General features: G+C 35.3%; 1 protein-coding gene across 4 annotated transcripts in view; it reads right to left on the bottom strand.

The window, feature by feature from the left end:
* LOC128649668 (C-type lectin domain family 4 member E-like) overlaps positions 1 to 12,610 on the bottom strand; it is a 177,880-nt gene that overhangs the window by 54,216 nt on the left and 111,054 nt on the right. For all 4 annotated transcript variants that reach the window (XM_053703050.1, XM_053703053.1, XM_053703054.1 and 1 more), the window contains one exon: positions 5,606 to 5,757. In XM_053703050.1, coding sequence (XP_053559025.1) covers positions 5,606 to 5,757 — 152 coding nt within the window. The remainder of the gene's footprint in view (positions 1 to 5,605; positions 5,758 to 12,610) is intronic.

The raw sequence follows: 12,610 nt of genomic DNA, 5'->3' as shown, positions 1-12,610 counted from the left end.
TATGGGAGAATAAATGTTATGTTTACACCTAACACCCTAACATAACCCCCGAGTCTAAACCCCTCTAATCTGCCGCCCCCGACACCGCCACCACCTACATTATACTTATTAACCCCTATTCTGCCGTCCCGACACCGCCGCCAGCTAAATAAAAGTTATTAACCCCTAATCTGCCACCCCCTAAACCGCTGCCACCTACATTATACTTATTAACCCCTATCCTGCCATCCTGACAACGCCGCCACCTAAATAAAAGTTATTAACCCCTATCCCACCTCTCCCGGAGCCCACCTCAACTAAATAAATGTATTAACCCCTAAACCCCTGCCCTCCCACATCACTAGCACTTACTAAAACTATTAACCCCTAAGCCGCCAGCCCCCCACATCGCCATAAACTAAATTAACCTATTAACCCCTAAACTTAACAACCCGCTAACTTGATATGAAATATTTCCTCATCCCTATTTTATAATAAATTTAAACTTACCTTTAAAATTAAATTGAACTATATTAAACTATTAATTAACCTACCCTAACTAACTATTATACTAAAATTACATAAAACTACATTAAACTAATAATTAATCTACCATAACTGTTATACTAAAATTAAATTAAACTATATTAATCTACTAATTAATCTACCCTATTAGACTAAAATTACATTAAACTATATTAAACTAATGATTAATCTACCATAACTATTATACTAAATTACATTAAACTTCAAATTAAATTAACTTTATTATATATTTAAAAACCTAACCCTACTCAAATAATTTAAATCTACACTAAAAAATTACTAAGTTACAAAAAACTAACAACTAAATTACAAAAAAAAAATAAACACTAGATTACACAAAATAAGAAAAAATTATCAAAGATTTAAACTAATTACACCTAATCTAAGGGCCCTATGAAAATAAAAAAGCCCCCCCAAAATAAAAAAACCCTAGCCTACAATAAACTACAAATAGCCCTTAAAAGGGCCTTTTGCGGGGCATTGCCCCAAAGAATCAGCTCTTTTACCTGTAAATAAAAAATACAAATACCCCCCCAACAGTAAAACCCACCACCCACACAACCAACCCCCCCAAATAAAAACCTAACTGAAAAAACCTAAGTTCCCCATTGCCCTGAAAAGGGCATTTGTATGGGCATTGCCCTTAAAAGGGCATTTAGCTCTATTGCAGCCCAAACCCTAATAAAATAAAACCCACTCAATACACCCTTAAAAAATCCTAACACAACCCCCTGAAGATTCACTTACAGTTTTGAAGATCCGACATCCATCCTCCAAGAAGCCTGGAGAAGTCTTCATCCAAGCGGCCGAAGTCTTCATCCAAGCACGCAGAAGTCTTCACCCAGACGGCATCTTCTATCTTCATCCATCCGGAGCGGGTCCATCTTCAAGACATCCGACGTGGAGCATCCTCTTCGTCCGCCGTCTTCTTCCCGAATGAAGGTTCCTTTAAATGATGGCATCCCTTAGATTCCGATTGGCTGATTCTATCATCCAATAGGAATTAAGGTTGAAAAAATCCTATTGGCTGTTGCAATCAGCCAATAGGATTGAGCTTTCATCCTATTGGCTGATCCAATCAACCAATAGGATTGAGCTTGCATTCTATTGGCTGTTCCAGTCAATCTAATGTAGGGGGGCAGATTAAGGGGTTAATAAATATAATGTAGGTGGCGGCGGTGTAGGGGGCGGCAGATTAGGGGTTAAACACTTTATTAGAGTTGCGGTGGGCTCCGGGAGTGGCGGTTTAGGGGTTAATACATTTATTAGAGTTGCGGCAGTATGGGGGGGCAGATTAGGGGTTAATAAGTATAATGTAGGTGACAGTGGGCTCCAGGAGCGGCGGTTTAGGGGTTAAACACTTTATTTCGTTGTGGGGGGGGGCAGATTAGGGGTGTTTAGACTCAGGGTACATGTTAGGGTGTTAGGTGTAGACATTTGCTGAAATGTTAGTTGGTCTACCTGACCATGGTTTGGTTTCAACAGAACCCCTCATTTTCTACTTCTTTATTAGAGTTTGAACACTGCTGATTTGCATTCTCAATTCCTTGGATATCTTTTTATATCCCTTTCCTGTTTTATACAGTTCAACTACCTTCTTTCGCAGATCCTTTGACAATTCTTTTGCTTTCCCCATGACTCAGAATCCAGAATTGTCAGTGCAGCACTGGATGAAAGATGCAAGGGTCTGTCAGGAGTCCAGAAACTCATTAACCTTTTATACACACACAAGCAAACAGATGAGAATGGTTACCTTTAATAGCCATTCAAACCCCTTTGTATCAACTTGTGTGCATGTTATCAGGCCAAAATCACCAGGGTATGTAAATGTTTGATCAGGGTAATTTGGGCAGTTTTTGTAGTCATTATGATTGAAAAAGAGTAAACACAATTGATTGATAATAAATGGCTTCAGCCAAACACTAACCATGAATGAAAGAAAAGTTTTGTGTTATCATTTATATTCTCTGAAAAATGGCCAAGAAATCATAAATTCTGCCAGGGTAGGTAAACTTATGAGCACAACTGTATATATATATATATATATATATATATATATATATATATATATATATATATATATATATATATATATATATATACACACACACACACCTATTATCAAATTTGCTTCATTCTCTTTCCTGAAGGATTTGCTGTACACTCAACATAAACAAGTCTATCTGCTGCTTTCAACACAATTGACCATCCTCTCCTCTTACAAATCATACATTCATTTGGCATACGCTGTCGGCATTTATCATTGCACAAGCAGTTCACCAGATTCACGGCTAATCGGCCGCAAGCAGGGGGTGCCAATCAACCCGATCGGGTTGATTTCTGTCCACCGCTTTAAAGCAGGCAGACAAGTTATGGAGCAGCGGTCTTTAGAAAAACAAAAAACAAGGGGCATCAAGCTCCATGTGGAGCTTGATAATTCAGCCCCAATGTCTCTACACCCTCAACCTGTATACTGTAAGATCTTTGAAGCAGGGCCCTCTTCCTCCTATACTAGATTTTAGTCTTATCACAAATGTTTGTCATAATATATTCTAATATGATAAATAATAATAATAAATAATAATAAAAAAAAATGAGCAGCAATGCACTACTAGCAGTTAGATGAACATTCTGGGAAAGAAAATAACAAGAGGCATATATGTGCCGCCTTCAATCAGCAGCTAGCTCTCTGTAGTGCATTGCTGCTCCTGAGCCTACCTAGATATGCTTTTCAGAAAATGTATTTACTCTCACTTTAAATTAAACATTATAGGCTAGATTACATGTGGAGTGCTATTTAATGCTATGGCTCACACACTAACTATGCTAGAAGCAAGTTTTTTTTTTAAGTGCGTTGGGTTGCGCTCATTTTACAAGTTGAAAATAAACAGATTTTGCTTGCGCGCTAACCCGATGCAAACAAAAAGCTAAACGTAGAATACTGCACGTGCGTTAACATATTTCCCGTAGATATCAATGGAGCAAAAAAAGTGTAAAATCACCACACATTCCAATATTTCACATTCCAATGTTCTTCACATATGTTCTATCTATTCATTAATACATATTTTTATATATATATATATATATATATATATATATATATATATATATATATATATATAAATATATATATATATTTATATATATATATATATAGGTACTATGGTACAATATACATCTATACCTATATATATATATATATATATATACACACATACATATACATATTTATATATATATATATATATATTTATTTACCTGTGCCTGTGCACCCTTCACTTGTTCTCAGTTTGTTTGGTTGAGAGCTTGCATTGTTTGGTTGGTTTAGGGACCCAGGTTTTGGAAGGGACCTTGACGTGGTACCTGGGCTTGTCCCATGTGGCCAGATGCGGTAACTAACCTGTCCATTTTTGCTTTTAATCTTAGCTGAAAGCTTGTGAGTGCTGGACTTTCTCTGTGTGTTGTATTAATTTGTTTTGTAATTTTCCCTATGGGCCTTGCACCCAGACCTGTCTGGGGTTAACTGCCTGTGAATCTGGGGACAGCACAACTTCCTCTAAGTGCAATTGAGCACCCAGGACTGAGCATGTTGCAGGGTCATGGGATGTGTACCCAGTCCAGTCTGAGAGTGCAGTCCCCTTACGTGTTTTGTATGTGTATATATATATATATATATATATATATATATATACACATGATTATATATAGATATAGATATATACAGATATATATATATATATATATATATATGAATATCTATTTATAAATACATAGAACATTGCAGAACACTGGAATGTGAAATATTTACAGTAAATACATGGTTAAAATCTTTATCAAGTATTAATATTGCATAAATATGCATTTACATATTTTCATCTACTTGACTGCAAAGGGCTACATTGCACTTATAAATATGTCTATACAGTATATGTGTACACATGTATTTATGTGTTTATATGTTCATATAAGTCTGTAAATACATATATACACATATAAATACATAGATACATATGTATACACATAGGTACATCTGTCTGTCTATCTATCTATCTATCTATCTATCTATCTATCTATCTATCTATCTATCTATCTATATACTGTATATATATATATGTACACACACATAAATATTTAGACATGTATATCTATGTATCTCTTTGTTAAAGCATTTAACTGTAACTGTACTTTGTATTTTTTATTTTGCAAAACAGTTAACAAGAACTTGGAGGTCTTGCTAACCCGACTCACATTAACTTAAATTGCACTCATATGATCGCGTTTACGTTCAACTTGTAATAAGAATGAAAAACCTGATACGCGCAAACTCCAATAGTAAACCTGATATCACGCAACTATAAGCACTCTACTCTTAATTTAGCCCTTTATGGGCGATTATTTTATGAGTTTAATGTCCATTCCCTCATTGACTCATATGAGCTGCATTAAGATGTAGCCTTTATTGCACATTTAACATACCTGAATTTTATAAAGAATTTAATCAAAGTAAAAAACAAAAAAAATCTCAAAATCCAAAATAATAGTTAAAGAATAATTTAAGCATAAATGCTTATACCGTGTTAATGTGTCTATCTATTAGTGTATATATATATATATATATATATATATATATATATATATATATATATATATATGCAACTAAGGCTTGAATTGCAAAAGATCTGCATAAAAATATTGTTTTAAAGTATGTAAAATGGTCACAGTTAGAACAATTTGCAGTTTAGTAATAAACCACTTAGAAACCCTAGAGAAAATTTTTGTATTATATCCTTTGAGTGTAGACAACCAGGGCTACCTGTAAATACATTTGTGTGCTGCTATAAAAAATGTGTGGTTTTGGGAGGAACAGAAACAGGCACATTTTTCAAAAATATTTGACAGCAAAATGAACAATGAATTATACAGCATTGTTTTTTATATGTTTATTAAATGAATTAATGTATTCTTTTTATGGGGGTCGTCTTTCAGTTTAATGTTTGTTTAACAGAACAAGAGCAATAATGCACATGAGAGTCATTGGTTAACTATAAGTCCCATGTGCCTTCCATTATAATCATACCTGCTCAGATTCACTGTTAATTACAAGCAGATTAGACTGCCTAGATATACAGTCCTCCTGGGCGCTATTCCATGACATCTTTTGACTGGAGACAAAGTAACAGCTTGCATCTTTCATCAACCACCCCGCTGGACAAATGTGATAATTTCCTCCTGATAATATACCAGAACAGATATTACACAAACTAATATACACACATTTGATGTGATAAGGATGATTAAAACATTGACACATTGATTTCGTTTTATAGGGGAAAATTCCAAACCAAGTCACTTGACCAAGTGTTTTCCAAAACAAGACTGTTCCAACCAATCAGAAAACCCATTAGTTTTGTAGTTGCACTGGCAGAATTCATCAGAAAAAAAAACCAATTTAAAACATTTTGGGCCAAATTACAAGTGGAGCAATATTTAACGCTCCTGCTCACGCTTACTCTATTAGAAGTAGGCTGTTTGCACTCTTCCGGTAGTGCTTGTATTGGAAGTTGAGAGTAAAAAGTTTAGCTTGTGTGCAAACCTGATGCGCACAAACAGTTGAACTTAGAATATCGTGATCACTGTAACGTATTCCCCCATGGAAGTCAATGGAGCAAAAAAGTGGAGAAAAAAACACCCTGCTTGTGCGCTAACCCGATGCCATTTTTTTCAAGTGCACTAACGAAAAATAAAAATATTAATATTTCACATTCCAATGTTCTTCACATAGCATAATATGTTCTATTTATTCATAAATACATATTCTACATACATCTGATTGTATTTTGGTACAATATATATCTATACCTATATATATATATATATATATATATACACACACACTATAAATTGTAGAAAGAAAAAGTGACATAAGGTACTATCACTTTAAAGAAAGGGAAAAATGCACATAAAAACATTTCAGAGAAAAAAACATCTCTCATATTTATTGACTGCAAATTGCAGGTGTCATGACTGGATGTCATTAACATGGCTTCCAATTTTCACGGCAGTGACGTCACAAAGGGGGTGTGTAGATCTCTTTCATCCAATTGGTTGAATTACGATGTCTCTGCCAAATCAGCCATAGATCATGTCTCGGCCCAGATATTATAGATGCAAATGGCTGGGATATGATTCAACCTCATAGGCAAGAAAACAATCTTGAGTTGGAAGTACTGCCCCTTTGTGACATCACTGCCGCGAAATTTGGAAGCTCCAAGCTGAGGAGCGTGAAGGCGGACTGTGTGCACAAAGCTGTGAGTAAGATGTTTACACACTTACCTGTGGTATTACTTTTCGAAAGTTAGAAGCTCCGGTTTTGAGGAGTGCAAAGGTGGACGGCTTGGGAGGTACCTCCATAATATATTGCTCATGGTGTTTTAGCTGGGCAGCTTAAGTGAGTTATTCTTTCTCTTTCCTGTTAAGGATATCCGTGAACAATGGTATATAGCTTGGTGGAGGACTGCCTTGTTACAAGCTATCCAGGGTCTATCTTATTGTTCAATGTATTATAATTTGTTATTTTTCGTTCTATGATATTATTGTATGTTACATTTATCATTATAATCCATGCTAATGACATCCAGTCATGACACCTGCAATTTGCAGTCAATAAATATGAGAGATGTTTGTTTCTCTGAAATGTTTTTATGTGCATTTTTCCCTTTCTTTAAAGTGATGGTATCTTATGTCACTTTTTCTTTCTACAATTTATAGTGTGTATATTATCTAAAAGGGTTGCACTTTAAACTATTCTCAATAAGTAGTATTAACTCCTCCCCCTACCCCAATGTATATATATATATATATATATATATATATACACACACTTACCCACCACTTTATTAGGTACACCTTGCTAGTACCAGGTTTGACCCCCTTTTGCCTTCAGAACTGCCTTAATTCTTCATGGCATAGATTCAATAAGGTGTTGGAAGCATTCCTCAGAGTTTTTGGTCCATATTGACATGATAGCATCACGCAGTTGCTGCAGATTTGTTGGCTGCACATCGATGATGCATGTGCCAAGAAAATGTCCCCCACACCATTACACCACCACCACCACCAGCCTGAACCGTTGATACAAGGCATGATGGATCCATGCGTTCATGTTATTTATGCCAAATTCTGACCCTTCCATCTGAATGTCACAGCTGAAATCGAGACTCATCAGACCAAGCAATGTTTTTACAATCTTCTATTGTCCAATTTTGGCGAGCCTGTGAAAATTGTAGCCTCGGTTTCCTGTTCTTAGCTGACAGTAGTGGCACCCGGTATGGTCTTCTGCTGCTGTAGCCCATCTGCTTCAAAGTTCGACGTGTTGTGCATGCAGAGATGATATTCTGCATACCTTGGTTGTAACGAGTTGTTATTTGAGTTACTGTTGCCTTTTTATCATCTTGAACCAGTCTGACCATTATCCTCTGATCTCTGACATCAACAAGGCATTTTCGTCCACACAACTGCCGCTCACTGGATATTTTCCCTTTTTCGACCATTCTCTGTAAACCTTAGAGATGGTTGTGCGTGAAAATCCCAGTAGATCAGCAGTTTTTGAAATACTCAGACCAGCCCATCTGGCAACAACCACCATGCCATGTTCAAGATCACTTAAATCCCCTTTCTTCGCCATTCTGATGCTCAGTTTGAACTTCAGCAAGTCGTCTTCACCATATCTAGATGCCTAAATGCATTGAGTTGCTACCATGTGATTGGCTGATTAGCTGTTACCAAGCAATTGAACAGGTGTACCTAATAAAGTGGCCTGTGAGTGTCTATACAGTATATACTGTATATATATATATATATATATATATATATATATATATATATATATATATATATATACTGTATATATATATATTTATATATATATATATATATATATATATATATGAATATATATAGGTATATATATATATATAAATATCTATTTATAAATAGAACATATTATGCTATGTGCAGAACATTGGAATGTGACATATTTAGATTAAATACACAACATGATTTTTCATGTTTTCATCTATTTAACTGTACAGGGCTCCAATGCACTTATATATATATATGTCTATATATGTATACATATGTATTTATGTGTTTTTATGTGTATATATGTCTGTAAATACATAAATACACATATAAATACATATATACACAGATATAAACATAAATACATGCATATACATCTTTAGACATGTATATGTATATATCTGTATGTTAAAGCCATTTGCCTGCGGTTTTTTTTTTCTAATACCTGAGACCTCATATCTTTGAGGCTTTATAACTTTTTTGTGCAATTTTTTATTTTAAATAATTTTTATTAGACAGTGTTATTATGAGTGTAACTGTACTGTTATATGTATTTTTTATGTGTTTTGTGACACTTTTTTGTTTCGCAAAACAGTTAACCAGAGCTCTGAGGATGCCCTATCCCTATGCACATTAACATACATTTTGCTCCAGGGATTGTGTTTACTTTGAACTTATAATACAAGTGCTACACCCTACGCACACAAACAGCCACAATATACTCCTTTTACCTCACGCTTACCTGTTAGTATGCCACTCGTAATCTGTCCCTTTATGTTTATGAAATTTTATGGCATTTATGGACTCCTTTAAAACACCTTTTTTTGCGCTCAGAAAATCTTGGTGTTTCACATACCATTTTTTGTGTAAGTCTTCACATGCTCGGTTCATATGTGTATGTTTTTTTTTTTTTTTCATTTCTGGTGCCATTTGTTGACATGTTAATTTCAAATTTGTATCTATAATTTTTGCAAGTTTTTAGAATTCAAAATAAAGCAAGCACATAACTTATTTCAAATACATTTTACTAAATTATATTAAACATGTCAACTGAATAAATATAATTAAATTATTATTATTTTCTGAAATAAATTTTAATTCTTGCATAACAAGTCTTAAGATAACTAAATTTTCATGCGTGCTAACTTGACACCGTGTTAGATCTAATTTGTGAAAACTGAAGCTTGTTACGAATATTTTAAATTCTTATCTTCTTTACCTAGAATTTGTTTTTTATTATTAAATATATATTTTGATATATATCTGACAATGTTAATGCAATATATATATATATATATATATATATATTTATATATATATATATTTATATATATATATATATATATATATATATATATATATATATATATATATATACCTATATATTTATAGAAATATATACAGTTATAAGCCAGATACAGTGGGGCAAAAAAAATATTTAGTCAGCCACCAATTGTGCAAATTCTCCCACTTAAGAAGATGAGAGAGGCCTGTAATTTTCATCATAGGTATACCTCAACTATGAGAGACAAAATGTGGAAACAAATCCAGACAATCACATTGTCTGATTTGGAAAGAATTTATTTGCATATTATGGTGGAAAATAAGTATTTGGTCCCCTACAAACAAGCAAGATTTCTGGCTCTCACAGACCTATATCTTCTTCTTTAAGAGGCTCCCCTGTCCTCCACTCATTACCTGTATTAATGGCACCTGTTTGAACCTGTTATCAGTATAAACAGTCACACTCCAAACTCCACTATGGTGAAGACCAAAGAGCTGTTGAAGGACACCAGAAACAAAATTGTAGACCTGCACCAGGCTGGGAAGACTGAATCTGCAATAGACAAGCAGCTTGGTGTGAAGAAATGTGGGAGCAATAATTAGAAAATGGAAGACATACAAGACCACTGATAATCTCTGTCGATCTGGGGCTTCATGCAAGATCTCACCCCGTGGGGTCAAAATGATCACAAGAACGGTGAGCAAACATCCCAGAACCACACGGGGGGACCTAGTGAATGACCTGCAGAGAGCTGGGACCAACGTAACAAAGGCTACCATCAGTAACACACTACGCCGCCAGGGACTCAGATCCTGCAGTGCCAGACGTGTCCCCCTGCTTAAGCCAGTACATGTCCGGGCCTGTCTGAAGTATGCTAGAGAGCATTTGGATAATCCAGAAGCGGATTGGGAGAATGTCATATGGTCAGATAAAACCAAAGTAGAACTGTTTGGTAGAAATACAACTCGTCGTGTTTGGAGGAGAGAGAATGCTGAGTTGCAACCAAAGAGCACCATACCTACTGTGAAGCATGGGGGTGGCAACATCATGCTTTGGGGCTGTTTCTCTGCAAAGGGAACAGGACAACTGATCCGTGTACATGAAAGAATGAATGGGGCCATGTATTGTGAGATTTTGAGTGCAAACCTCCTTTCATCAGCAAGGGCATTGAAGATGAAACGTGGCTGGGTCTTTCAGCATGACAATGATCCCAAATACACCACCCGGGCAATGAAGGAGTGGCTTTGTAAGAAGCATTTCAAGGTCCTGGAGTGGCCTAGCCAGTCTCCAGATCTCAACCCCATAGAAAACCTTTGGAGGGAGTTGAAAGTCTGTGTTGCCCAGCGACAGCCCCAAAACATCACTGCTCTAGAGGAGATCTGCATGCAGGAATGGGCCAACATACCAGCAACAGTGTGTGACAACCTTGTGAAGACTTACAGAAAACGTTTGACCTCTGTCATTGCCAACAAAAGATATATAACAAAGTATTGAGATGAACTTTTGATATTGACCAAATACTTATTTTCCACCATAATTTGAAAATAAATTCTTTCCAAATCAGACAATGTGATTGTCTGGATTTGTTTCCACATTTTGCCTCTCATAGTTGAGGTATACCTATGATGAAATTTACAGGCATCTCTCATCTTCTTAAGTGGGAGAACTTGCACAATTGGTGGCTGACTAAATACTTTTTTGCCCCACTGTATATATTGAAATATTTATTTCATAATAAAAATATCATTTTCCTGTATGTGAAAAAGGATTTAAAGGATATTATTTATTTCCAAATATATGGTGAGTCCAAGGCTTGAGTAATTACTGAGTGCAAAGAGCACCAGAGTTAAACTGTTAAGTATCACTCCCTTACCCACAACCCCCAATCATTCTCTTTGCCTTCGGTGCATGGAGGAGAAATAGTTTAGGTGTCTGAAGAAAAATTTAGATTTCATCTACAAGCAAGTTTTGGGGTATAGCCGTATTCCACATCATTCCCTACAGTCGGGTAGTGGTGGCTTTAAAGCAGTTGTAACTTGTAAAGAGGTACATACTGAGTTTTCCTAACAATTGCTGACCTAGTTTAGAAAGCCAGAGTTGGCTACTCTGTTCTTTCTTTTTCAAAGGTCTCTGTGAAGAACTGTATCTTCTCATACCTTGTAACTGTCTACATGCCGGACAGCAGAGCAGGTAAGTGCTTTTTCTTCCAGTTGGGGAGACCATGCACTTAACAAATTAAAAGACACTGCTTTTTTGTGATATAGATCATCCTGTTGTATGGGTTACACTGGGGCATGGAGCAGGCACTGTAGCATGTGTGAGACTATTATTTAAACTCTTTTAAAAATAAAGGGTAAAATGTTTTTATTAGGCTTTATTTTCTGACACACTTTTACTTGATAAAACAATACAAGTTTAAACTGAAAGTAAGGCTGAATTTTCAATTTCAGCAGCTTATTCATTTCCCTTTGCTTAAAAATAAACCAATGCAACATTTTAAACTGTCCAGTTTAAAAAAAAACAGTTATGTATGGTACTCAGTGTACCAGGAAGCAATTTTTAGTGCCTCTCTATGTTGCAGCAGTAATTTAAACTCAGCCGTTGCGGTCACATAACCCATTTTACTTCATAATGTTTCTGAGGAAAAAGTAGTTTTTCTCCATTTCTGGATGATCCAATCTTAATTGGTAGCGGTAAGGCACCTCAGTAATTAAGGTGTTTGGTTGCCTGAGGGGTATTTTAGAAATGTATTTGATGTTTATTAAATGTTTTTTCTTAACTTTTCTCACATAATTTTAGCTGGGGATCAATCCTAATTTGGGATAAAATTTAAAGTAAATTTTTTCCTTGGCTTATTTTAATTGAATATTAAAATCTTTGAAACTTACCTGTACAAGTTTATTTACTGTTTCACTGTTTCATATGTCTGATATGGAT

This window comes from Bombina bombina, chromosome 2 (assembly GCF_027579735.1).
Source record: "Bombina bombina isolate aBomBom1 chromosome 2, aBomBom1.pri, whole genome shotgun sequence".
Taxonomy (NCBI): Eukaryota; Metazoa; Chordata; class Amphibia; order Anura; family Bombinatoridae; genus Bombina; species Bombina bombina.
The sequence above is the reverse complement of the archived record's forward strand: the minus strand, read 5'-3'. Positions and strand labels throughout refer to the sequence as shown.